Source organism: Achroia grisella, unplaced genomic scaffold (genome assembly GCF_030625045.1).
Source record: "Achroia grisella isolate CSIRO2021 unplaced genomic scaffold, CSIRO_AGI_Agris_v1 utg109, whole genome shotgun sequence".
Classification (NCBI taxonomy): Eukaryota; Metazoa; Arthropoda; class Insecta; order Lepidoptera; family Pyralidae; genus Achroia; species Achroia grisella.
Window position 1 is genome coordinate 6,282,159 of NW_026712573.1, and position 25,182 is coordinate 6,307,340.

At 31.7% G+C, this 25,182-nt stretch overlaps 2 protein-coding genes across 2 annotated transcripts; one reads left to right on the forward strand and one right to left on the reverse strand.

The window, feature by feature from the left end:
- Nucleotides 1-4,641: 4,641 nt before the first annotated feature.
- Nucleotides 4,642-6,272, forward strand: LOC131847288 (uncharacterized). Its single transcript, XM_059196834.1, has 3 exons — nt 4,642-4,736; nt 5,227-5,464; nt 6,032-6,272. The coding sequence occupies exons 1-3, from the start codon at nt 4,686-4,688 to the stop codon at nt 6,178-6,180; spliced, it is 438 nt and encodes a 145-aa protein (XP_059052817.1). The 5' UTR covers nt 4,642-4,685; the 3' UTR covers nt 6,181-6,272.
- A 2,291-nt stretch (nt 6,273-8,563) lies between these two features.
- LOC131848398 (vanin-like protein 1) lies at nt 8,564-24,348 on the reverse strand. Its single transcript, XM_059198234.1, has 19 exons — nt 24,295-24,348; nt 23,197-23,313; nt 22,887-23,009; nt 21,609-21,778; nt 20,689-20,903; nt 20,268-20,354; nt 19,634-19,737; nt 18,951-19,142; nt 18,207-18,331; nt 16,886-17,186; nt 15,176-15,286; nt 14,438-14,563; nt 13,533-13,702; nt 12,569-12,783; nt 11,887-11,973; nt 11,012-11,115; nt 10,171-10,362; nt 9,535-9,659; nt 8,564-8,984 (listed from the first exon to the last, which is right to left on the reverse strand). The coding sequence occupies exons 1-19, from the start codon at nt 24,346-24,348 to the stop codon at nt 8,564-8,566; spliced, it is 3,039 nt and encodes a 1,012-aa protein (XP_059054217.1).
- Nucleotides 24,349-25,182: the final 834 nt, after the last annotated feature.

A 25,182-nucleotide genomic window follows, 5' to 3' on the forward strand; every position in this document is an offset into this window, starting at 1 on the left:
GTCCTGCCCGATCTAAAGACTTCAGAAGAACCAAATACATATTATGTATGTATACTTAATTAGGTACATACCATTTGTACATATCTGTGCACGCTACTTCGTCCACGTGACGAGTGAACTAACCAGGACTAAATGTAGTACTGAAGTTCCTATGAACCTGCATTCTGTACTTAGCATAGATTGCTAAGAAGCCAGTACTTGCATATATCCTACGTAATTGCGGTTTTAGATCCTGGGTCTAAACCATTAAGTAATTAAATAATCAAGTCATTAAATAATTATAATAAGCACTCATACATATATGCGTATGCCAAGTTAGGTGATGACTGGCAAGGTGACAGGCAAATAAATAATTTATTGCTATATTTTGAAGTTTGGAAAATAAGGATTCCGAGGATAAGAAAAGAAAGGTGGTAACTCGTTTTTAACTATTGGTATGAATTTCAATTTGCATAAACTACAATACGTTATATACCTACCTAATATTTACCACTTGAATGATATATTTAGTATATAATATAAGTAATTATCTTATAATTAAGTACTTTAAAATTAATTATAATACCTATTAGCGTAAGATAATTAATTTTAAAGTCGGTTCACAGGGTTCTGTCAGATTTAATAGTCGCACAGTACAATAAGATATTATATACATAACTTATAATATATTGTACCTATATGTCAGTGCTTCTTATGAAAGAAAGCTGGCGAAAAGTTGTGGAAAGTGGTAATTGTTGCGTATAAATGTGAACAGCACCACAGAAAACAAAATATGAAAATATAAAATACAATTTGACTCCAGCGGTACTCTACACATAGATTTTCATTCCATAGACTAAGACGCCATGCCTCCGTACTACATAATTACATTAGTATAATCGCAACCTCGTTTTTGTAATTAGAACACAGATGTGTATGGTACCTGCAGCATCAAATGGTAGATTTACTAGTATAGATATAGATATTTTTGTCTCACCCTGTTGTTTCTACTAACTGAAGGAAGATATAAAGTCATCTCATGAGTAGGTAGGCACTGCTGTCTCATATTTTTTTCGCTAAATAGTTTATAAACATATCAGAATCATAATGTAATCATAATGTTGTATATGAATTTTGACACGATTAATAGATAGTCGGATTTATGACTATCATCTTTTGCATATTTTGTGCACGTTGTGAATTATAAAGAATAAGTTACAGACGTAAACTCATCATGACTTGTTAGCGTGTAAAATAATTATGATGTAATATCGTTGTAGACGTATGTACCATTGTATATGGGACATTGGACAGATAAAACAGAGTACTCATATACAAGATGATTAGTAGATAGGTATTTTAATTCAGAATTTATCGATATATGAATACAGTTTTTTAAATAATTAAAATTGCTCTACACATTCAAATACAACATTGATTACTGTTAGGTACTATGCTTTCAATCATTATACAGTTATAGTAGATATAGATTTTGAATTGTATTATATTTTTAGTATGTATGAATGAATTTTGTATTATAATTTTCTCATCAAACCTATGTACAAGATAACTTAGGACTGCTTTGAATCGGGATGAAATCGAAATAGCATCAAATAGATAATGTTGTAAGTAATGTTTGCGTTTTTATGTCTAAGTTCCTTTTATTATGATTGAGCCGATTTATTTTGTGAATAAAAGTAGATATATTTTTAATATCATATATTCAATTGTTGTTTTTAAATGCGAGCCCCAAAAGTATCTGTCAACATTTGCTTCCTGTATTACCTTGAATTCATATATCCTTATCCAGACTTTAAATGTGTACACATATTATATTCCAGACATATAGGGAGGTGAAAACCGACATTATTATTTCTTACCTGTCTATACCGTAAGTACATTTGAGATTCCGATAATAAGTAGATTATATAACTATTGTCTATTTTCTGTATGGTAATAGTAAAAAAATATTGATTTATCAAATTATACAACATAATCGGTTACGCGCGGATCCCTATCGTTTGTACAGTAGAGGTCAAGAAAACAAATTCTGGTTAGAGTCAGTATATGAGACTATGTATAGGTATATTAATTCTGGAAATCAGATTGTTTTTGTTTTGTGGGGTCTCGTTATACACTGAATGAATGCGTGACACTACGGTTTTGTTATACCTATTAGTTCTGTTAACGTGTATAAAATAAGACATAAATATATCAATGACCTTATAATAAATGTTTTTCTCCACTAATAGATTAAATATTACTATGCATATTTATTATAATAGATTACATATTGCTATGTATATCTGTTCTGCGCTAAAGCAGTATTGTGGCAGCTTGAAAATGCCATATCAGGCTGACCTTTACGCGATCCGTAATGGAAACCATCGTGTTTAATTCGTAATGAATTTGCCACGTTCTACTTACTAACCTGACATCTTCTTTTCCTACCATGCTGCCCTGCCAGAAATTAGTGAAGCATAATACCTACTAGAATTGAGTGACCCCATATCTAGCCGTGTATATCACAGGTTGTCAGGTTGATCTCCACCTCGTACCCTCTAGAAGCCATCGTGATGAATTTCTAGCGATTTTGTCACGATGGGCTAATTGTCCTGACCTCATGTTCATATATCTTTTCTCTCGTGTTTTTCTTGTCGTTTTACCGTTAGCACGAGCGGCTCCATTCTCATCAGTCACTCATGCAGTTACCCCAGCAACTATTGTGTTTGTGTGTGTTTAATAAAAAAGATTTCACCATTTATTACAGTTTCTAAATTTCTATGGAAGTATTACATATGTATGTTTAAAGAAGGGACTCTACATAGAGAACATTACTTACTTTTATTTATTTTGCATTTCAGAGACCGAAATAAAACAATACTATTGCATCATAACAATACTAAAAATACTTCTCCACCAAAAAAGAAAGTTACCTACATATTCATAATTACCCGATTATTGTAGCTGATATGTTATATTTATTTCTGTAGGCATCTACGTTCCTATAATTAGGCAAAGAAAGTATAAACAAGTGCCGTTTAATGTAATAATTATAATACTAAAGAGTAGAACGAGTTAAATCTGGTTTCAAATGACACACCGAGTTCACACGGCTGATATATTATCATGGCTCTCGACCTGAGATAGCGGTTGTTGATATTTGCTTGCACCATTTTTGAACTAGTTACGATCTACATATATAACTGAATATGTAGTCGATTTTGTAAGTGTATATTTAGTGTATAAAATTTAAGTTTATTATTAATTTTTAAGTAGATTTAAGTAACACCTGATAGAATTTGTGGCGATGATAGTTATTAAGATATAAACTGTTAAGTTTAAATAAGTATTTTGATAGTAAAGAAATACGTGGATGTACAGAGATTTTTAGGTAACATCCCATATGTTTGTGTAATTTGTTCAATATTCCGGGGCATTATTAATGAACATCAACCCCAAAGAACATGACATAGTATACAAAGGCAACGAAGGGAAGAATCATTTTATTTCCTCATTATTTACTTCTCTAAATCATGTTATTATAAGGAAGAACTCTAACATTTGAAATTCGACAGATCGAGGGAGGAAAAGTTGCCCTAGACACGTAGAGACAGACATAAGAAGAATGGGATGGTATAATGACAATTATTATTAGAAAATTATAAGAAGAAAAATTATAAGAAGAAAAATGTAGCGACTAAGAAAAAGATGATCTACCAACTTTAAGGCAATTGGTGTTCTCTCATGCCTGCGTTCTTCGCAAAAACTTATGCGACAATGGACAGAGGTAACACAATTCACATAAGTTACCGTCACGTAAATACGTACCTGTAATATAAATTATGGACTAGCTTTGCTCGCGGTTTTAGCCGCATGAAATATATAGCCTATGTATTATTTCGATGTAGGAATAAGCTATAATCTATTACTGTAAAATTTCATCAAAACCCGTATAGTAGTCTTTGCGTGAAAGTGTAACAATCATCCACCCATCCACACTCTTATACTCATGAAAGTATGAGTATGAGTATGAGCATTTATAAAATTAGTAAAATTAGTAAGAGGGGTAGTCTGAGCCATTGTAAACTATCGATGTTGTCATGAATGCAACACTTTATATGCTCAATATTCGCTGCTAATTTTAAATCCAGCATGGCAGGGGGCGATCCTGTCACTGATTAATTTATGGATAAAGTTCATATAATAAAACACGATATAACGTAATTGTGAAATATTAGATGCAGCTGTAAAAAAGCTATATAGATGTACATAGATTATGAAGGAATATATAATTTGAGTACATCTATATAAAAAATCTGCATTCTCAAGATTTTTTTATTTGTAAAGTCATTTAATTCAGAGGTACAATATTGAATCTGAATAAATTTAATTATGAGTAGATAGTATGTTAATTAATTCGTCTAATACGACTTACGTGTCGAGCGTTTCAGCGTTTTAAATAGTAAATTCCCTATTGTATAAAAACTTCCTACTATGCTAATCCTTGTTACTTTCACGAAGAATCAACAATAGCTATTGGATGATGTCACAGTATCTGAATGTTCAGTAAAACATCATTGTTATACGCTTCAGACAATGCGTAAAGTGGAATGAGAGTTGGTAATCTGGTATTTGGTTTATTTCAGTTGGTTTCTTTTGCTGTACAGCAAACTGAATTTACTGTGCTTGGTTTTGTAATTGCCATGGCTGGTTCTTGGTCAATTCGTGTGATAATTACATTAATTATGTTGGAGGTAATTCTATCGTATAATTTGACTTTATCTTTCCCTTTGTGGTGCACTGTGGGACTAAATGTTTGCACCTTCCATTTTAATGTCAATTTCAACCTTCTAAGATAAATGTTTCACGGGTGTGCATCTAAGATTGAATATTTCTATTAATAAATTGTTTGTCTTGTATACCTTTAACAGTTTCATTTAATTAGAATACATTAAATTGATAAGGTGTAACTAAATTAAATTATTAAACCTAATATATAGCACCTATAGACCTTCGAATATAGTAGATTCTTTGCGTTTCATAGATACATTTGCTGAAAATATACTTCTAACGATTTATATTAAGCTCTACTTACGATTCTAGAATTGTCAGAAAAGACTAAGTAATAGTAAGACGTAATGAAAATATTGAATAATATATGTGGAATTTTTAGATAACAATTCAAACATGTGTAGATTATACAAAATTGTTATACAAACATTTGACAAAATGTGTTTATTTTAGCTCATTGCAAAAGTGGAAGTTCTACATATGAACGAACTACCGCTCACAAAATCTCTAGGATTTGATATGAGAGGAAACATAAAGAAAACGTTGGAGGATGCCCAACTTAATCGAGAGTTAACGGGTTTATACCAGGATGTGATAAAACTTAGTGAGGAGTCTTACAAATCTTCGGAAAGGGAAGAAAACAGACTGAGAAGAATAATAGGGGGTGACGAATTTGATTTATTAGAAGACGGTTAGTGAAATTGTAATATAATTATGTCCATTTATTCATAATTTAAGAACTCTTAGAGCTCTTGCCATTTCCTACGATCTTCCATCATTGTCTTTAAATATCTCTCTATTTTCTCCTCAATAATTTTATTCAAAAATTCATCGTGCTATATCATGTTGCCAACATTTTTCCTCGTCTATTTTTAATAGTATTCAATTTATGTCGCTTTGCTTTCACCCTGTGTATTCATTTCTTACTTTATTTTTCCAGCTAATTCTCCTTACATAATTACATCCCTCTCTAACACCATATTCCAAAAGCCTCCAGTTTCCGTTTGAGTTAAGGTCCACGTTTCATATCCATACAAACTCCAGATATAGGTCTTAATATTTGGAGTACAACAAATAATTATGAAACATAGTTAAAAAAATAGCAGTACAAATGTTTAATTAGTATTACAGTATAAAAATATTTTTTATTTGTCTCAAGTATAAACTATGTTTGCTAAGAAAAGAAAAATAGATTTGATTTAGCGACGTACCTGTTCGAATTGAAGTAGCAAATACATTTTCTATGTTTGCTACTTAGGGTTGAGCAGGCATCGTAGAGGAAGATCTTCTGTGAAGTCAGCGGCACTGCAGAGGCGGATACGTTCCCAGGCAATCCGGCGCGAAAAATTGAATAGTCAAGGATTGAGAAATCATGTTACACATACGAAATTATCAGTTACAGATTAATCTGAATCTACGAGTGAATAGGTAAATAATATATAATTAAAAAATATATTAAATTTTGGATAGACAGACAGGAACCAGACCTTGGAGTATTCTCAGAGTAAGTTTCGCAAGTCATAGTAAACTGTCGCAAGCAAGTAGTGATCTTTCCTTGGTTGGGGCCAAATGAAAAACACTCCACTTTCTCTACTTTAATTATAAATAAAGGTTTTAGTATTTAATTAAAGTTAAAAATTCTAGTTTCATTAATAATTTTTTCCATTAATAATTTGTATACATTTAATAGTTTCATATTTTAGCAAAGACTACCTAGTTTTATTATTTAGATGACATAATCGCGGTTCTTGACACTACCCCCACTACATCATGGATATTTTGTTTTATGTGTAACAATGGAATGGTGCTCCTGTCTGCGCTAACGGTTTACGTTGGTGAGGTACCAGTAAAGGATGATAAGTTTAGTATCATGAGATCTGATCAGTTAGCACATCGTGATAAATTTACCAGGAATTTATATGATGGTGTCCAGGAGGAACCGCGTGGAGGTCATCCCGACTAGCAATGGGGTTATTAATTCACATTACTAACAATCTCATCAAATCTCATTGGACAGTTATATTTGTCATACATAATTATTTTTAAAATGTATAAACCTACATGTTCTATTTTACACGTGCAGTGAGAAGCGACCGGGATTAATATCAATGGACTGAGTTTATTTTTCGACTGACTATTATTGCAAATTATTGATGGTCAGAACTTTGGCCTAATAAAAGTTAATATTGATCTGCAGAAGTATTATTGTATTCAGTGATAACATGCTGGTGTGTTTTCGTGATATCTTTAGGTATCAACGTAAATGAAACTAAGCTATTACACGGGTCATCGGCTCTTTTTGTGAGATAATAGTGAGCCTATGTCTGTATTTGCAATGCAATTTATTTTCACGACAACTCGTAATATCAAGACGACATGTCATGGAGATCCGTTCAGCTGTATAGCTGTAAAAAAGTAATTAATAGAGAGTCACGCTTTTACATTTATAATGTGATACTAGTTGTTATACGTGACTTTATCTACTTTTTGGACATAAAAGATAGCCTAGTCCTTTCTCACAACACAATCTATCTTCACTTTGAGTTGTTTAGTAAAATAAGTCCTAGCTCTGTGGTTTAGTCAAATGTAAAGACAGACACACTTACGTATAATTAATGTTACTTGTATATGGATTTAATTAGAAATTCATGGCATAATAATTTCAAAAGAGGATAATATTAAATGCAATTGAAATTAAACTACAATGAATTGCATGTTTCGTCAATGACGTCTGTTGTAATATAAATAGAACTTTTGTAACAACAATGATAAATAAAGATATCTCAAGTGTTTACAAAATCATTACTTTTGTTATATATACATATGAGTAGGTACATCATTGTTTACTGAATATAGTGGAAGTACTTAGAAAAATTTTGTAACAGTGAATTCACATGGCACGTCTACAGAAATGCAACCTTTTCTAGATTTTATGGCTGCATTGATAACTATAAAACAAGGTAAATAAACAACCATACCTTTAATGTTACAATACCAACTGTATAGGATCATATCTAGATGAATTTATAAAGCTATTGACTCACTTTTATTATATTTATAAAGTTTTACAATATATAATAATAATAACCCAGGGCAATTCACATGTCACCATGTAAACCTAGATTTGACAGACTTAGTAAAGTAGGTACTTAGATTTTTTTCGTAAATATAGATACATACATATACTTCGTATAAATATAATATATTTGGAATAAAGTATATATACACGTTATTCTAAATATATTATATTTATACGCAGGAGGAAAGGAGGACGGAGGAGGCTTTCGGACGTAAGGGAGAGTGCGTAATCGCTGAACTATTAAGGCCGTCCTTATATTCTACTATATATTGTATAACTTGGACTAATCTAGTGAGATCTAAGCGAAGCCAATTCTTATTTTTACCGCTCTTTTAGTAGTTAGAGCTTATTATGAATAATATATATTAAGATGCTGTACATTTGATAGTGTTATAGCGAAAAAGTATTATATTGTTCCGTTATTTACTTATATACAATATAAAATCACTTACGTAGTAATGAAAATATTTATTTATGTAAATTTATTACTATATAGTATATATAATAATTAGGTTACATAGGTTGCCATTGATAAATATATTATACACACCAGTAGGTAGAAATAAAATAAAAAATGGTACTGTAGGAAATAAGTAGGTACAAGAACTGGCGGTGAATCATCTCCAACATTCGCCAACTATGTAACATCACAAAACATTCACAAACTATAGAAAGATACATCTTTTTTGAAGATTATTATATACAAAAAATCTATATATTTATCATAAACTGTGAATGATCCAGGCTTATTATGACATAATGTGAATAAAATTGTATTAAAAATAAAATTGGTAGGATTAGATAATTAAGAAAATGTATTGATGAAGAATCCGGGGCAGGTGGAGACTCTTCTTTTCCATCGGTAGCGAACACTCTTCCCCAAATGGCGAATGTATACAACCGTGCATGTTTATTCTTCAATGTGAATGTGTACACAGTTCTATTGCTTTGGATATTTTCGGTGAATGTAAAGTCTTTAACTTCCAAAGGCATTATAGACACCTCCATAGACACGGGGAAGAATGCGGAATTACGTGCTTGTACCTCTGGATCGAACACGGGAGTGGGTACTGTAGCAGTAATGATTAGTTCCTCAAAGATAGCAGTGGTGTTTTCAGCATATTGAGGAAATCTGCAGACAAAAGTAAACTTTACATGAAGCGCCTATACTGGTGCATCTACCTTACCTTATCAAAAATGAATTATTCAATTAGGACATTCAGTAAAAATGTTTGTAACATTATTTTTACTCTACCGTCCAGATCAGTATTCAATTAAAAAGAACTAGCAAGAAATTCAACATACTTTTTTTTAAAAGCCAGTTTATATATGTATATTGTTTATTTATATAGGTTTCTACGTCTAACATTAAATGAATCCCGTATATGAACAACAATTGCCATGCACGTTTGTCATTTAAATAATCATTTAGTGAGTTTGACTTTGCTCAATGAATATAATTTAACTGATGTTTTTAATTTATTTAAAGGTAATTTCAGCATATCCTATAGTATCTTATTGTGAAATGTTATACCTATTCCCATAAAAGACCCAGTAGCTTTTTCTAAACGATACTTAGATATAGCAAGTTTGTCTTTGAATTTAGTATTAATGTTATGAATAGGGCTGTTTTATGGAAATAAGTTACGATTGCCTAATATAATTGGTATTTGGATGACTACCTCTGTCCACACGTGTCCTTGGTGTCTCCTGTGCAAGCGACAACAGAACAAACCCTGTTACCACCAGTCGCCACCCCAGTGAAGCTACGGATGCCGTCGAATGCTGCTGCCCTATACTTGTAGTGCTGAAAAAAACATCAGATACATATATCACATTTGTTATGTTTACGACGTCGTCAGTTTGATATTTGGAATAATGGTAGCTTACAAGATTTTTGTGTGTGAGCTGTTTGGTATTAAATAAACACAAAAGTTTTAGATAACATTTTACAATACATTGACATTCTTTAAGCCATCTCTTAGACTCCCTCGGTGCTCTAGCGGTTTAGCACACCATCTTACTTTTGATTCCTCGCACATTACAAACATTCGTATTCCTAAGTATGATTGTTTGCAGTTTGATATATACCTACTTATATATATTTTATTATATATCCAAGTATTTATATCAGTAGTAGTAGTCTCTAGTAGCCATAACACAAGCTCTGCTTAGGATGATACTTGATTGCGTTGTGTGAATTATTCAGAAGGGGTATATCGATATATCGGTATATCGATTTAGTTAAAATAGCTTAATTTAAAATTACAAATAGACAATCAAATTCTATTTATTTGTATATATGTTAATGTACAAACCCGATCTCCCGCTCTCCGAGCGATGGTGACGGTAAACCTGCAACTGACTTCATTGTTCTTGAGTGTGAAGTTGTGGCTACCTGGAGTCAGTTCCTTAGTGATGTGCGCAGGATATGAAGGGTCGGTAATGAGGACCAGGCCATCGTGATTCACAGGGTCGTCATAGATTGGACCTAGTGGTGGTTCTGTTACCTATACGAACATTAGAGAACGTCTCAATGAGTGTTCGATACACATACACAGCATAATCTAAATCGAGGCTGCCTATAAAAGATACTTATAAGTATATTATAATCAATATATTTGGGTTTGTTTATTATATCTGAATTGTGTTTTTTATTATTTACATCTATACATATAAATAAAATTGGAGTGTCTGTTTGTAATATTGAAATAACCGTTTTTTACTACATGCCTATGAATATAAATACGGTACATACACCAAAATATTAATTTTTTAAATCGTTGTCTGTTTGTTCCGGCTAATCTCTGAAAGTGCTGGGCCGATTTTGACGGGACTTTTTTTTGGCAGGTAGATATTGTAATAAGTAGTAACTTAGGCTACTTTTATTTTACAAACATTATTTTATTTTAGAAAAATAAAATATAATTCCACGAGGACGAAGTCGCGGGTACAGCTAGTTCTAGATAAATTTACAGACAAAACACATAAATTCGGTGCAATTTTTTTTATATTTATATACGTCGACTTTAGTCTACAATTTATAAATTTATTTTAATTATAGTAAACAGCGAACAAATACCTTTAGATAGTCGAGAATTAAGTGAACAAACAATCATGTAAATGCAGATGGCAATTTTTTATAACATTTATACTTACATTGCCAGGTACTTTCGGCACTCTTGCCACGAGTAGTTGGGTTGTGGCTGTTCCGGGCATTGTGCTGACTAGAGCACCTGCTTTTCCTGAGAAGATTCCCGAGCCTAAAAATATACAATATTTTTCGTGAAAACTTAAGTTATATGTCCAAAGGCTGAGCAGTCAACACTTATATATATAATATACTTAATATTATATATAATATACTTATATATTCACAATTCAAATTCAAAATATCTTTATACATGTAGGTCTATTACAGACTCTTATGATATGTCAAATCTACCGTCAGTTCGGAATTATTTCGAGATGAGAAGAACGGAGAAGAAACTCAGCTCGTATTTTTTTTTAAATGTTGTACTTAGTTACAATAATACAGATTCATTTAAATTCAAATTTGGAAGAATAGAGTGACCACCAGCATATGCTATTGAAAAAAAAAAACTAAAATCTAATCGGTGTTCGCAACCTGAACAGACCAGTCCCCACAAGCAGCACCCGTTCAAGAGTATGACGGATGAGCCACCCATTATAGCATTCAAGCATATTAGAGGGAGTACATCGACCCGACCCACCACCCCGCCACAAGTTTGAACTTTATAGCAAGCATGACTGTTTCAAGTTACAAGTCAGAATAAACTGTATAACTTAACTGCCAGTAAAATATGCAGCTATTAGTAAAATATTCTATACGCGGAAGTTTGTGAGCTAATTAGTTGCAAGTATCATTTTAATGTCTAGGTAAGTATGTCTCATAGATTTCCATGAAACTTTACAATAACATAGCTTATACATCAGAATGAAACTGCGGGCACAGCTAATAGGTAAAAGAGCTATACCAAAACTATATATACCTATATACATTCAATACTAACCTGCGCTACCTATGCCCACATTATTGGCTCCACTAGCGATGAAGTTTATGTTCATACTATATGCAAACCCTTCTTGAATTTGCACAGCTGTAAATAAAAAAAAACGTGATAAGACAAATATAAGAAAGACACACATATGCATAACAAATAAAAATGGAGAGGCAGGAACGTGAAATAGGTTTTTGATTAGAAATAAAGATGTTGAGTGAGTGAGATATAAAATATAACATATTTATTTATTTATCTAAGATATTATAATTACGTATTACCATCCTTAAATTGAATATCATACAATATTTGGATAGTAGAATATATAGTAAAAATGTTATATGCGTTTAAAAATCCTACTAATATTAAAAACGGTAAATTTGTCTCTATTTTGGAGAATCTGTTAATGGATGTTTGGATGTTTGTAGACCTATCACGGAAAAATTACTGAACGAATTTAAATGAATCCTGGCACACATATAGGTATCTTTGATTATAATTATAGTATTTGGTATAATTAATGTATGTGCGCATTAGCTTTTTGTTTAAGTGAATATTTAAATACAGTACAATTATAAGTATAATTGTACTGTATTTAAATATTCACTACAGTAAAATTATTAAGACACCGTGTACTCAAACCCCCCGCAGGTGGCACCTCTGTATATAGCTTATTTATTATAAAACAACTTGCCTGTTAAATAGGGCATCTCAGAAAACCACATAGTGGTAAATATGACATCAGTAAGATTATATTTTTCGACAACTTGTAAAGCAGGCACTTGGAACATGAGATCGAAGCACACGTGGTGACCAAATGTCACACCAAAGTCAGTCTCGAATACTCCCAAGTCTGGTGTTAAGGCAGGAGTGCGGTTTCTCTCACCGAACAAGTTAATTTTACGGTATCTGTAATAATAGAAATGATTTTTATTCTAATAATCTCTATCACTCACCACAAGAAGAATGATCAAGAAACTTGTAACTAATAATATTAGTATCTCAGGACAACTTACACAATGTTATCTAGTTAGGATAAATCAAGCATTTAGATAAGCAGAGCCTGTTTTATGGGTACTAGATGACTGATATAAAGATATACATAAACAGAAAATACCCTGAGCAAAACAATCATACTCATGAATATAAATGTTTGTACCGAGTGTGCGCGATGTATCAAACCCATGACCCATCGGTACCGAAGTCGTTATTATAGATATAGATATTAAATGTTCAATACTTAACAAAAACAAAAAATGCTAGCCGAACAGGATGGTGAGGAAGGATAGTGATAAAAAATTACGGGCATAAGAGGCAGATTACAGGTAAACTACGTCTGTATGAAATGAATTATTTTGGGTTTAATTAAATTGAATTATTACGATGTTGGATGTATTAGATTCGATTACTAGATATCCCATTTCAATTAAATTTATTATGTACAATTAGTTATGCACTTTAATTAATTAATTATGCATAATTAAATCATATTTACATAAATGTATAAAGAACAGAAAAAATGGTTGCTCGCAGGATGACGTGATGTCCACTAACTGATGATTAATATGCTCTTTATGTACCATATACATATAGGCCTTACCATCAGGTGGGCCGTATGTTAGCCAGTCCAGTTACATACCATAAAAATAATTACTTACCGGTCTATCACAGCTCCGTTTCTATCAAAAACAACGTTTGTATTGAAAAGATATACAATGTCTTCTGGACATTCTTCATTAGTTGTCACCGTGCAGTCCATGCGCTCTTGGACGTTGATAACTACATATATGCGGTTCGATCTTGATGCATTTGAAATAGAGACTATAATCTGTAAAATAAACAATTTATATATGTAAAAATCCTATCATTATGACTGATTTATTTTTCCACTCATAGTGCTATTTGGTAGTTTGCACTCACAATAGTTTTACCTGAAATATGTAAAGGTATAAACATTAAGAGTAAGAGGCAAGGTTCCTTTCACATTCTTCTTGGCTTAACCTGAACTCCGAATGGGTGGTAGAAAAAGATATACTATTTTGAAGTGCTTAAAATTAAGTTAATTTTAGTACAGATAAGTTCTATTCTATAATTTTGAACGATATGATACGAAGTATCGGATCTATTGTCAAAAGGGCAGTAAGGAAATCAGCATGCTATAATATTATCATATCTAAGCGGTTACCTAGTGCTAAAATAACTCCTAACCTTTCAATCTTCATTTTGTGTTGGTAATTCCTAATTGTGTTAGTAATAATATTAGCAATTAGCAACGTAAACTTGAATGCTTGTTTCAGGATTACGGCTAAAATGAGTTCTCATGATCACTTTAATATAATTTGTATTTATACATGACTACATATTATAATTCCTGTGACATACACTGCCAGTTTAAGATAAAAGATAGCCTATATACCTATGTCCTCATATATACATATACATACAATCTTTTATTTGTTAGACTGATTATCATGACATCTTACATGTATCTTCAGTTCTTATTTTAATAAGATCATTTATATTTCTATTTCTACAATAAATAATTTATAATATTAGTACTCACATCATCGTAGAGTTCCGGGTGTAGAGCTGGTATAGGATACTCTAGTAAAATGTCATGTATGGGAACATTGACTGCTTCGCTGCCTCTGGTAAGCGTCATTTCAGGGAACACCATGATGTCCGCTTTCTGTTGATGTGATTTACATAAAGTAAATAAAATTATGTTTAGTGATCTACATAAATAATAAAAGTTTCTTGGTACATATAAAAGATTTATTAATTCAATATTATTTAAAAAAAGGTACATCTATACAAAGCTATATTGCTTCGCTGTATAGCTAAACGAATATACGCTTACCAATCCCCAGTTCTTCGGTCACCAGACTATTAGGCGTTTAGATTTGTAAAAATATTAACTTAAATAGTTACAACTATGAACTATATAACTATAACTATGAAATCGCCATATAGGAGAATTATTTATTAATAAAAATGTAACAGATTTTAAAATAAATGTATTAATTATACTTATATATATAATAATTAACTAAATATAACAAAAAATTATATTTACTAATTTTCCTATGTGATAGTTTATATTCATACAAAATTATAAAAATGTAATGCTGAACAACATTGTGGGCTAGAGCAACACGCAAGGTTCTTGCTTATTCTTCTTGTGATGAATCTGCATTCCGTATGCATAGTATAATAGAATAAAAAAAATATGACTAGTTAAATGTGCTTACCATTAATTTTATTTGAATATTAGACTATATCTATTTCTATTTCCAGTTACCTGATCCGCAGCTTCCTTTATATAATTGACGTAATCTGGTAGAGCCACGGCTGAACTACTTGGGACTGTATATTCTAAAACTGCCGCCACATAACTGTCTGTTCTTGGAACCTAGAATGCATTTATGTAAAACACAAATATACTTAGAATAATATCAGACCAAGATTACGTAAACCAACCAACCATTATGTAGAATGAATTACTGCCGAAGTTACCTTTAGAGTATAGGGATTTTTATGCAACAATATTCGAAAAAATCTCTAGCTACGCTAGCCGTAGCTAGTACAGCTTTACAGATTTGCCGGAATGGATGAGTTCGGACGAAAAAGGACGAGTGTAAAAGGATAATGAAGAATGTTAACTAATTTTGAATATTAGCTCTCCATATTCTCTGTCAAAAATAAAAAATATAAGTGAAAGAATTACTTCAATACGTTAATTAGTTTCTGATTTATAGAAGTAAACGTGCGACGTGGACTCGTGTGACGGTGTGACGTCATAGTACAACACTCGCTCTGTCCGCTCGCGCTCTCTGCACGGAGGCGTCTTACGTTTCATTAGAAATTATAAATACCTTCAAATGTGTTATGCCGAAATGTACAAATACAACCACTAAAATAATAGTTATTTTTATTATAACCACAAAAAAATCCAACAAATTTGATAACAGTCGTTAAGTTCTCTTTTCGACGATGTAGCCACATTAAAAATGATATAGTAAGTTTACAGCCTCTGTTGGCGGCACAATCTTCGCAAATTACATTTAAAACTTCGTGGTCCTTTTCATTACATTCTAAACTGCAACGATAACGTGTGGTACGTACGCGGTGTTCGCGCGTGATTCTACATTTGACCGTACGAACATCACTTGCTCTTTTTACTTGTATGTAACCGATAGCATCACCACCAAAGCTGTCTGGAATAAGTTACAAATAAAAATAAATAAAACGGCCTATTAATAAGACAAATCAAAATTAAAAAAAGGTTTAGTACATTTGTTCAGCCCACTACGTTTGCAATAAATCAATATATATGTTTAGTTAAATTTACTAAAAGAGGTACCAATATTCACATATGTACATATGTACCTATAGACATAAAACTCTAACACACATTTGTTGTCTACAACGTAAAACTTAGAAGGTTTGGTACTTCTGCCTATTTAAGTTGCAATACTTGCAATACGACATCAGTTGGGTATTTGTTTTAAAAGAACACTTTAAAACAGATAAATAATTTTCTAAATAGCAAGAAAAGTTAACTTACCTTTGCATTTTTATTCCTCGCATTTCGGCGGCAATGAAATCACTATTTATTGATAAATAATGGGCAACCATTAGTGCATCTATTGTAGGCAGATCATCCGATTGTCCTTTTTCGACTGCTTTATCCACATCATTAATAGAATATTAACGTAATGCGTAGATGAAAACAAAACAAAATACCTACTGCACAAACTCGGCGACTCGCTACTAAGCGGAGCGGAGCGTTGTAAAATGACGTCACATGTCACGTTGACTGCTGTGTGTAGACTGTTAGCGGGACTCGAAATTTATCGTAAGTTTAAATGCCTATAAAATCAAAACTAATGGGTATTTCTGACTAAAACAAAAACTAATATATTTGTATACATACAAGCTTTATTATACCAAACTTACAACCGATTTGGTATACCTATTAACATTCTTCATTGCATCAAACCAAACTAACCTCAACAGGTGGTGTCTCTATATCTCCATCCGTAGCGAACACTCTACCCCACACCGCAAAACTATATAATTGAGCATCGTAATTGTTCAACGTCAGATTGTAAATAGTGACGTTCCCGTATTCATTTTCATAGTAAGTAAATTCTTGCGGTTTTAATGGCATAATATATATGTCCAGCGATAATGGGAAGAAAGCAGAGTCACGGGCTTGTACTTCTTGGTCTATAACTGGGGTAGGCACTGTTGCAACGATGGTGAGCTCTTCAAAGATGGCGGTTGTGTTCTCAGCAAATACGGGAAACCTGGGAATAAATTTTACAAATTATATCAATTCTATATAAGAACTAGCTGAGCCCGCAAACGTTGTGTGCCACATAAATTACAATCACTATTAAAAAAAGTGATTGGTGATGGAAGGGTGAAAATTTAGGGTTACATATTTTTTTTAATGCCACATTATAAAAAAATAAAATTTTGTCTAAAAAATAAAAAAAATTTTAGAAGTGGACAACCCTTATCATTTATGGGTGTGAAAAATAGATAGTAGCCGATTCTCAGACCTACTGAATATACCCGTTTCATAGGAATATTAACTAACATAACACGAGAATTTTATATATAAGAAGATACAGAAGTATTTTAATTTTTATAATATTTTTTCATACCAGTTATTACTACGGTATTCGTCTGCTTTTTCAAAAAAACTAATGCCCAGCTTCGTGATACAATCTATCTCCACGACTTTGAATAACATTTCATTTATTAAACCCTTTGTTTAGTCGTGACAAGGTAACAAACAAACTGACAGACAGTTACAGCCTGGCATTTATAATATCAAAAATAATATATACTATTATTATTATGTTTGTACTTCTTCGGTACTTAATAGTTATACAATAATAATAATCTCTGGACAAAAGCTAAAGCTTGTGTTATGTGTACTAGATAGCTGATACATATACATAGATTTTTTTTTGTAAATACCTACATATACATATTATACATAGAAAACATCCAGACCGATACAAACAATCATACTCATGAATACAAATATTTGTAATGTGTGAGGAACCCGCAAGGAGGAATCGAACCCTCGGAAATAAAGCGGTGTGCTAAACCACCGAGTGCGTGAAAAATCGTACAGTTTACGTATTTTTAAAAAGGTAAAGAAGGCAGGTAGCAACTGTTTAAAGGAGCAACACGTAAGTTTCTCATTCTCTATTTGAAACTCCATTCCGATATAAAGGTAGAATAAGAAAAACATTCAAAAGTTTCATAAATCACATTAGTTTTTTCAGATAAAGTTTATTTCTATTTCTCACCTCGTTCCGCAAGTGTCGATGGTGTCTCCGGTGCAAGCTACTACGGAACACACCCTGTTACCACCAGTCGCTACCCCTGTGAAGCTACGCACTCCGTCGAAAGCCGCTGCCCTATACTTGTAGTTCTGCAACGAAAATCAAGTTTTATAAAATATCATACTAGCTGTACCCGGAAATAGCAAATGCAGAAAAAAATAAAATAAAAAAGATATTCTCATATTCAGGGTCAATAATATAGATATGTACCCACGATTCCTTTCCTTGCCTTGTACGAGGTATCGGTTGTAGGGTCAGGTCAAACAGAGAAATTAAAAATACTGGACTATGGATATTGGATAGTCTGGGATTGGATGGGATTTAAGAAGAGTATAATAAGATGAGAGCAAAAAAAGCATCACTTGGTTTTTGGATGAGTATGGCAGTGAAATTACTGGGTATTAGGCTTAGTACTTGAGGAGTGAAATTACGACGTACTCGTACGATGCCCCTAGTGTTTCAGGCGTTCATAGGTAACCATTTACCATCAGATGGGCCGTATGCTTGATTGCCACCATCGTAGTATAAAAAAAAGGTATTTTTCAGTGACCTTGCGATTTCCATTACCCAAGCGCGATAGCAATACTTTCAATCGAAACTTTGCAGTAAATATTTACTTTCCGCTCTACTCGACTTACTCTATTATTAAGTCAAGTAGAGTAATACGTAAATTATTAAAATTAAAACATGTAAAATTGCAATGCTAACCTGAGTTCCAGGTCTCTGATTAAGCTTGACGGAGAATTGGCAGCTAACTTGCTTGTCTGTCAATATGAACTCCTGAAAACCTTCTGTAAGTTCCCTGGTGATGTGTGCCGGGTAGGAAGGATCCACGATCAGTCTCAATGAGTCTTGTTCAGCGGGGCTGTTGTAGATCGGACCACTAATCGGTTCTGTAACCTAGCAGTATAACAAATTATATAGTATATATATACCTATTAAATAACATTGGAGTGTCTGTTTGTAATATTCAAATAACCGTTTTTTACTACATGCATATGAATAAATACGGTACATACACCAAAATAACATTTTTTACAATTTTTGTCTGTTCGGCTAATCTCTGAAATGGCTGAAACGATTTTGACGGGATTTTTATTAGCAGGTTATTTTACAAAAATCTTTTATTTTAGAACAATAAAGTTAAATACCACGCGAACGAAGTCGCGTGTACAGCTAGTTATATAATATACATAACATATACCCTATATATGATATAGATATAGATGATACACATAGTAGTCAACCTTTTAATGAGAACAAAAATATGGTTCTACAGTATTATAATTTAAATAATAAACATTATGATTAGAAAAGTTATTTGTTAAACTGAATGAAATTAAATAGATTTTAGTTGTTAATAACATATACTATATAAATAGTTTATTTACCTGTCCTGGTATTTTTGGGACCTTGGCGATAAGTAGTTCTGTGGTAGGCACTCCCGGCATTATACTGGTTAATGCACCCGCCTTACCAGAGAAAATACCAGACCCTAAAATGTAAATATACTAATAAATTATTATAATAGTAACATTTAGGTAAACAAAAATAACAATACAGTAATAATAGTACAGTAAATGTAGATATACGAATATAATAATGACCATTTTACGCAGGACAATTCCCACAGTTCTATTTATTCCCAAACTAAACAGAGCTTGTATTAGAGGTACTATTATAGATAACTGATGGAAATACTTAATGTATGTTTAAGACATACATGTAGATTATATACATTGAAAAAAACTCCGACAAACTAACGTACTCATTTTTTAGTACATACATGTTATGTTATCTGTGGTAATGTGGACTAATAACATCATTGCTAGCAATGTCCATATCAGGTTAATCACCACGTGGTTCCCTCTGGAAACCATCATAATAAATTCGTAGCGAATTTAATACGATGGGCTAACCTGACCTCATGCTCACCTTATCATCCTCCACTGGCCACTTGGCCAGTGTAAACCGCAATTAGTTATCCATAAGAAAAAACACAATTAGAAACGGATATATACGTACCAGCACTACCGATACGCACGTTGTTAGCGCCACTAGCGAGGAAATTGATGTTCATGCTGGATGCGTATGCTTGTTGGATTTGGACAGCTGAATATGGATAAAATAATAATTAATTATACAGGCCCTGTAGCAAATTTTGTGAAGTGGTTTTGTTTCAGTTCACGAGTTTACGTTTTTAAACTGGGCAACTCTTCTAAAAAACAATCTATTACCCAGTTTAGAATTGTAAAAGGAAAAAAAATAAGGTACTTAAGAATCTAACAATCTTTTTCGTATTATATTCAGGTAGGAATGAGATTGAACGATAGCACTTGTTACTCTTGCTGCAAGAAATTAAGCACACAGCTAGATCTCTTTATAATGAACAAGACGTCATATGCTACACTTATATTACTTTAGAATACATTTAAAATAATATTACCAGTCAAGTAGGGCATTTCCGAAAACCACATAGTAGGAAATATGACGTCAGTAATGTTATGCTTCTCAATTATTTGAATACTGGGTACTTGAAACATTAAATCAAAACATATATGATGTCCGAATTTTACACCGAAGTCTGTTTCAAATATGCCCAACTCTGGACTTAGAGCTGGAGTACGGCCTGGTTCACCAAATAAATTAATTTTGCGGTATCTGGAAGAATAAAATTTCATCATTTAATTCATCATGAAATCATTGAGAAACATCCCAGTATTCACTCAATCACTGCATATCTTAAAAGGCGGTAATCTAATTCTGTAATATTTTTCACAGAGTTGAATATCTTTATATTAATGTATTGCTAACTTACAACTAACGCTATTACGTGCTAATTGAAATGCTAATGCAAATGTAAAATGTTATTAAGGTTTTGTTGTAGAAGATTATAAACAAAATTGGTTAAGTTTCTGCATAAATTTGTCATGATGGTCTAACTGACCTAATTTTATGTTCATCTTATTATCTATATTCCACTGGGGTTTCGCCAACGTAAACCATTAGCGTAAGGTGTTTTTTAATGTCTAATAATGGAATGGAACCATTTCATTATCAATTTTACATACATTAAAAAAATGTGCGTGCTATGTATCTATTTTTTTTCGGACTACTCTAGTACTGTTGGGCGCTGCTAGCCTTTACAGCTTCACTGGACGATGAAGCTTTATGTATATATGTTATAGGCGTGGTTTGATTTTATATATATAAAGTGTTTTATAAAAACAAAATTCGCTTTCTGCACTCCTTTTGGATTCACACTCCTTCACTGTGTCCATTTATATTCTACTGCATCCGTGTAATTTTCGTAAGAAGATACTAAGTCCTTACTTCATGTATTAATATTATGTTGGTATCGCTTACCTGTCTATAACAGCACCATTTCTATCGAACACGACGTCAGTATTAAAAAAGTATATTTTCTCTTCTGGACATACTTCTTCTGTAGGAACTGTACAGTCCACGCGCTCTTGTACATTAATAACCACATATATGCTGTTTACTCTGGCTGCATTCGAGATTTCGATTAGAAACTGAAACCGTTTTTAATAATAGACATATTAATAAGCCAGGACAATTAACATAGCACTATTTAGTCCCTAAATAAGCAGAGCTTGTTTAAGTACCAAATAACTGATAGAAATTCATACGTAATATTTTTTTTGTATACATATGCATAACATACCGGGCGCCTACACATTTAGACCAAAAGAAATAATTATGCTTATAAAGGCAAATGTTTATTTCCTGCGAAAATCGGGACCATCTTAAGTGAAGCGGTGTGCTAAACCGCTAGGCGGCCGAGGCAGTCAGTCAAAAATGATTGTAAACTAACTTTCCGCCACGCCGCAACTTTCCGCCAACTATATTGATTAACGCGCGTTTAAAGATCCGTGATCCGTGATCCTAAACCTTCCTATTTTGTCTATCAAATAAAAACTAACCAAAATGTTTGCTTAAATATAATTTTTTATTGTAACAACTTTCAAGCCAAGTAAAATTTTTATAAGCACTTGTTTAATTGCACAAATGTATACAATTTTTTTTATTTAATAATATCATGATTAGAAGTGTTTCAATAATCAAAGACTATTTATACATTCTTATGTTCAATAAATTAAAATAATTAAATAAGTATTATAATAAATTAAGATTTACTAAAATTACGTTAGAAATAAAATATTTAATACTTCAGAATTTTAATATCAAGTAGGTATGGTTGCGAATAATTATCGAAACTGACTTTTATGATTTACTGTATTCTTTCACACTGTAGAAAACTTTGGTTAACAACCATTTAGTCAAGTGTTTTTAATTTATAGCTGTGTTTTTTAATGTCAGTTCCGGTAAGTCTGTTAATAGTTCATTAACAATTATTAATATTAATAACCTATATCTTTCGGATACAGATGTGAGGTAACATTTCAGGGGTAGTATTTTATACTGAAATAAAAACTTACAAGCATCCTACAATATTTAATGAAGTTTTAAATATTAAAGAAATATTATTGCAGGAAGGTGTAATATGTATTTATTATGTTTTTAATCGCTATAAATATATTATTTATTTACATCTATATGATAAGGTTGAAAATAAAATTAAAAAAAAATTTAAAATAAAATTAAACTTGTAGAACTCACCTCGTCGTAGAACTCTGGATTCAGTGCCGGAACAGGATAATCTAGTAGAAGGCCTTTTATTGGTATAGTACTATATCCGCCTCTTGTTAACGTCAATTCTGGAAACACCACGATATCTGCATTCTGAAATTATTGGATATATGTTGTAAATATTTGTTGAATATTGTATTATTTTATGTACCTACATCTGTAATCAGCATTAAATTGGTTTTTGTTACATACAATATTTTTTATGCGCTATATGTTACTGAGCATCTTATGTATATATTAATTTTGAATAAATATGTATACATATATACATAATATTTACCTTATCCGCAGCTACTTTGATGAAATCAACATAATCACGGAGGGCTAAGGTCGAGCTTATGGACACCTGAAACTCTAGAACAGCCGCCACATAGCTGTCATCTTCTGGATAGGATCTCTATAATATATAAATAGCAATTAGTTAATGTAATAATTACAATAAAACAAAATATTTAATTTTTGAAATTGTTTAATACTCATATCTATGAAACTGCGTCCTGAGCCAAAGTTCGAAACCCTAGTAAATAAGGTACCCTTAAAAATCTTATGTATCTGCATAAATCAAAACCATATACGGATCATCAGAATAAGAGACAATCAGAATCAGAATAAGCGAATTATTTATTAAAATAAAATTCTAATCGAATTGTCTATTAAAGCATATCTGGAAAGGACAATTTATTAAAGCACAATACTTTAATACGTTTATGTTAAAAAAAGTCATGCTTCATATTTATTACAAAGAATACAGACTATATTATTAAAACAAATATATATTATTTAGCTACTTAGATTTTGTTTGTACATATAAACTTTATTTTTTTTTAATATTAAGTAAATAATTAAACAATGTTTTCTTGAGCATCTTCTTAAAAAAATATATATTTATATGTATACTTTTAACATTTTCTAAAGACAAAATAAACAGGCGTGTGTAATTTGGGATTTTAAATAGAATTACTAATCTTTTAGGTTTATTTGCAAAAATAGATAACATTAATAAATATATAGCACATAAATAAATAGGCCGCACTTAATTTCTAAAGTTTTCTCCTTATAGAAAAATGACGGCAAATAATGTTCTTTGCTATTGCCTCAATATGCTAATTGTAAAAAGAACAAAATAGTCGATGCCAGTTGCTATTGACTAAATAGTGGATTTTTGGATATTTTTATGTGACTAGAATACCAAGGAGTCGGCTATATATTTCGGAATGGCAACAATTCCGAAAAATTACGATGTTACGCCCGTATACCATGTAATTTTACTGACACATACATACATATTCTTCAAACGAAATACAGCTTATGGACCACGCTAATAAGTATTGGATAAATACAATTGGAAATATCCTATAATAATATATTTATTACGCACCTGTACTGACAATTTTAGTAGACAAGTCAACAGTACAAATAATATTCGCGACATTGTTTGACAATAATTGCACCTGTCGGTCGCGCAATCGCAATTTGAATGAATTGGATTGTTTTACACCGTTTTCGTATATATATATAACTGTACATATAGATAACACTTTCTTGTTTTAAGTAATCAAACCACTAATATGGTATAAGCGATGTATATAATTTATTTCTACATGGCCAAATTCAGAATTTCAATAAGTAATTTTTATTTTTAAATAATGTGTATAAAGCTAATAGTATAGCACTCATAAATATATTATGATTGTTGGTGTATTTAAAATTTATGTAATTTTTTACATTTGCATACTTGTTATAAATTTAGTTAGAAACTAATTTACTACATAATATAAGGCCCTGTTATTGTTAATTGTTATTCTTGAGATCTGGTTTTTAAGTCGTTACAAGATGTTCTCGGATAAGGTTATACATTTTTTTGTTATAAGAATTTACATTATTATAAAAAAAAACATGTAAAATATTTTTAATCGCTTCGCATGCTTCAGTGGGTGTAGAGCCCTAACATACGATTTAAATTACAATTGTCTGTATAGTAGATATATTTGTAATCTAAATATCTAATCTGACAGTTAAATCTCGTCATATGACAATATCATATTTAGGACTCGTATCAATTTGTACATGATAATATGTAGTGATAATAGTTATTGTACAGAGATTAGTACATAATCCCTATTTTTGTTCCCGTGTATTTTCTCAATTATCTCGAAATATAACAACGCTACAACTATTGCAATTTGTGCAGACGATGTTTTGAAAAACTTCCTTTGCAGGCATGGTAAAAATCTCAGTAATAAACATGCATTTTATGTCGACAACC

Coding starts and splice junctions, on each gene's coding strand:
- LOC131847288 (XM_059196834.1), top strand. CDS start 4,686: ATGGCTGGTTCTTGGTCAATTCGTGTGATAATTACATTAATTATGTTG. Junction 4,737..5,226: donor TTACATTAATTATGTTGGAG/GTAATTCTATCG, acceptor TGTTTATTTTAG/CTCATTGCAAAAGTGGAAGT. Junction 5,465..6,031: donor ATTTGATTTATTAGAAGACG/GTTAGTGAAATT, acceptor TTTGCTACTTAG/GGTTGAGCAGGCATCGTAGA.
- LOC131848398 (XM_059198234.1), bottom strand. CDS start 24,348: ATGTCGCGAATATTATTTGTACTGTTGACTTGTCTACTAAAATTGTCA. Junction 14,564..15,175: donor TAAAGGAAGCTGCGGATCAG/GTAACTGGAAAT, acceptor TCACATCAACAG/AAAGCGGACATCATGGTGTT. Junction 13,703..14,437: donor ACCCGGAACTCTACGATGAT/GTGAGTACTAAT, acceptor TTTATTTTACAG/ATTATAGTCTCTATTTCAAA.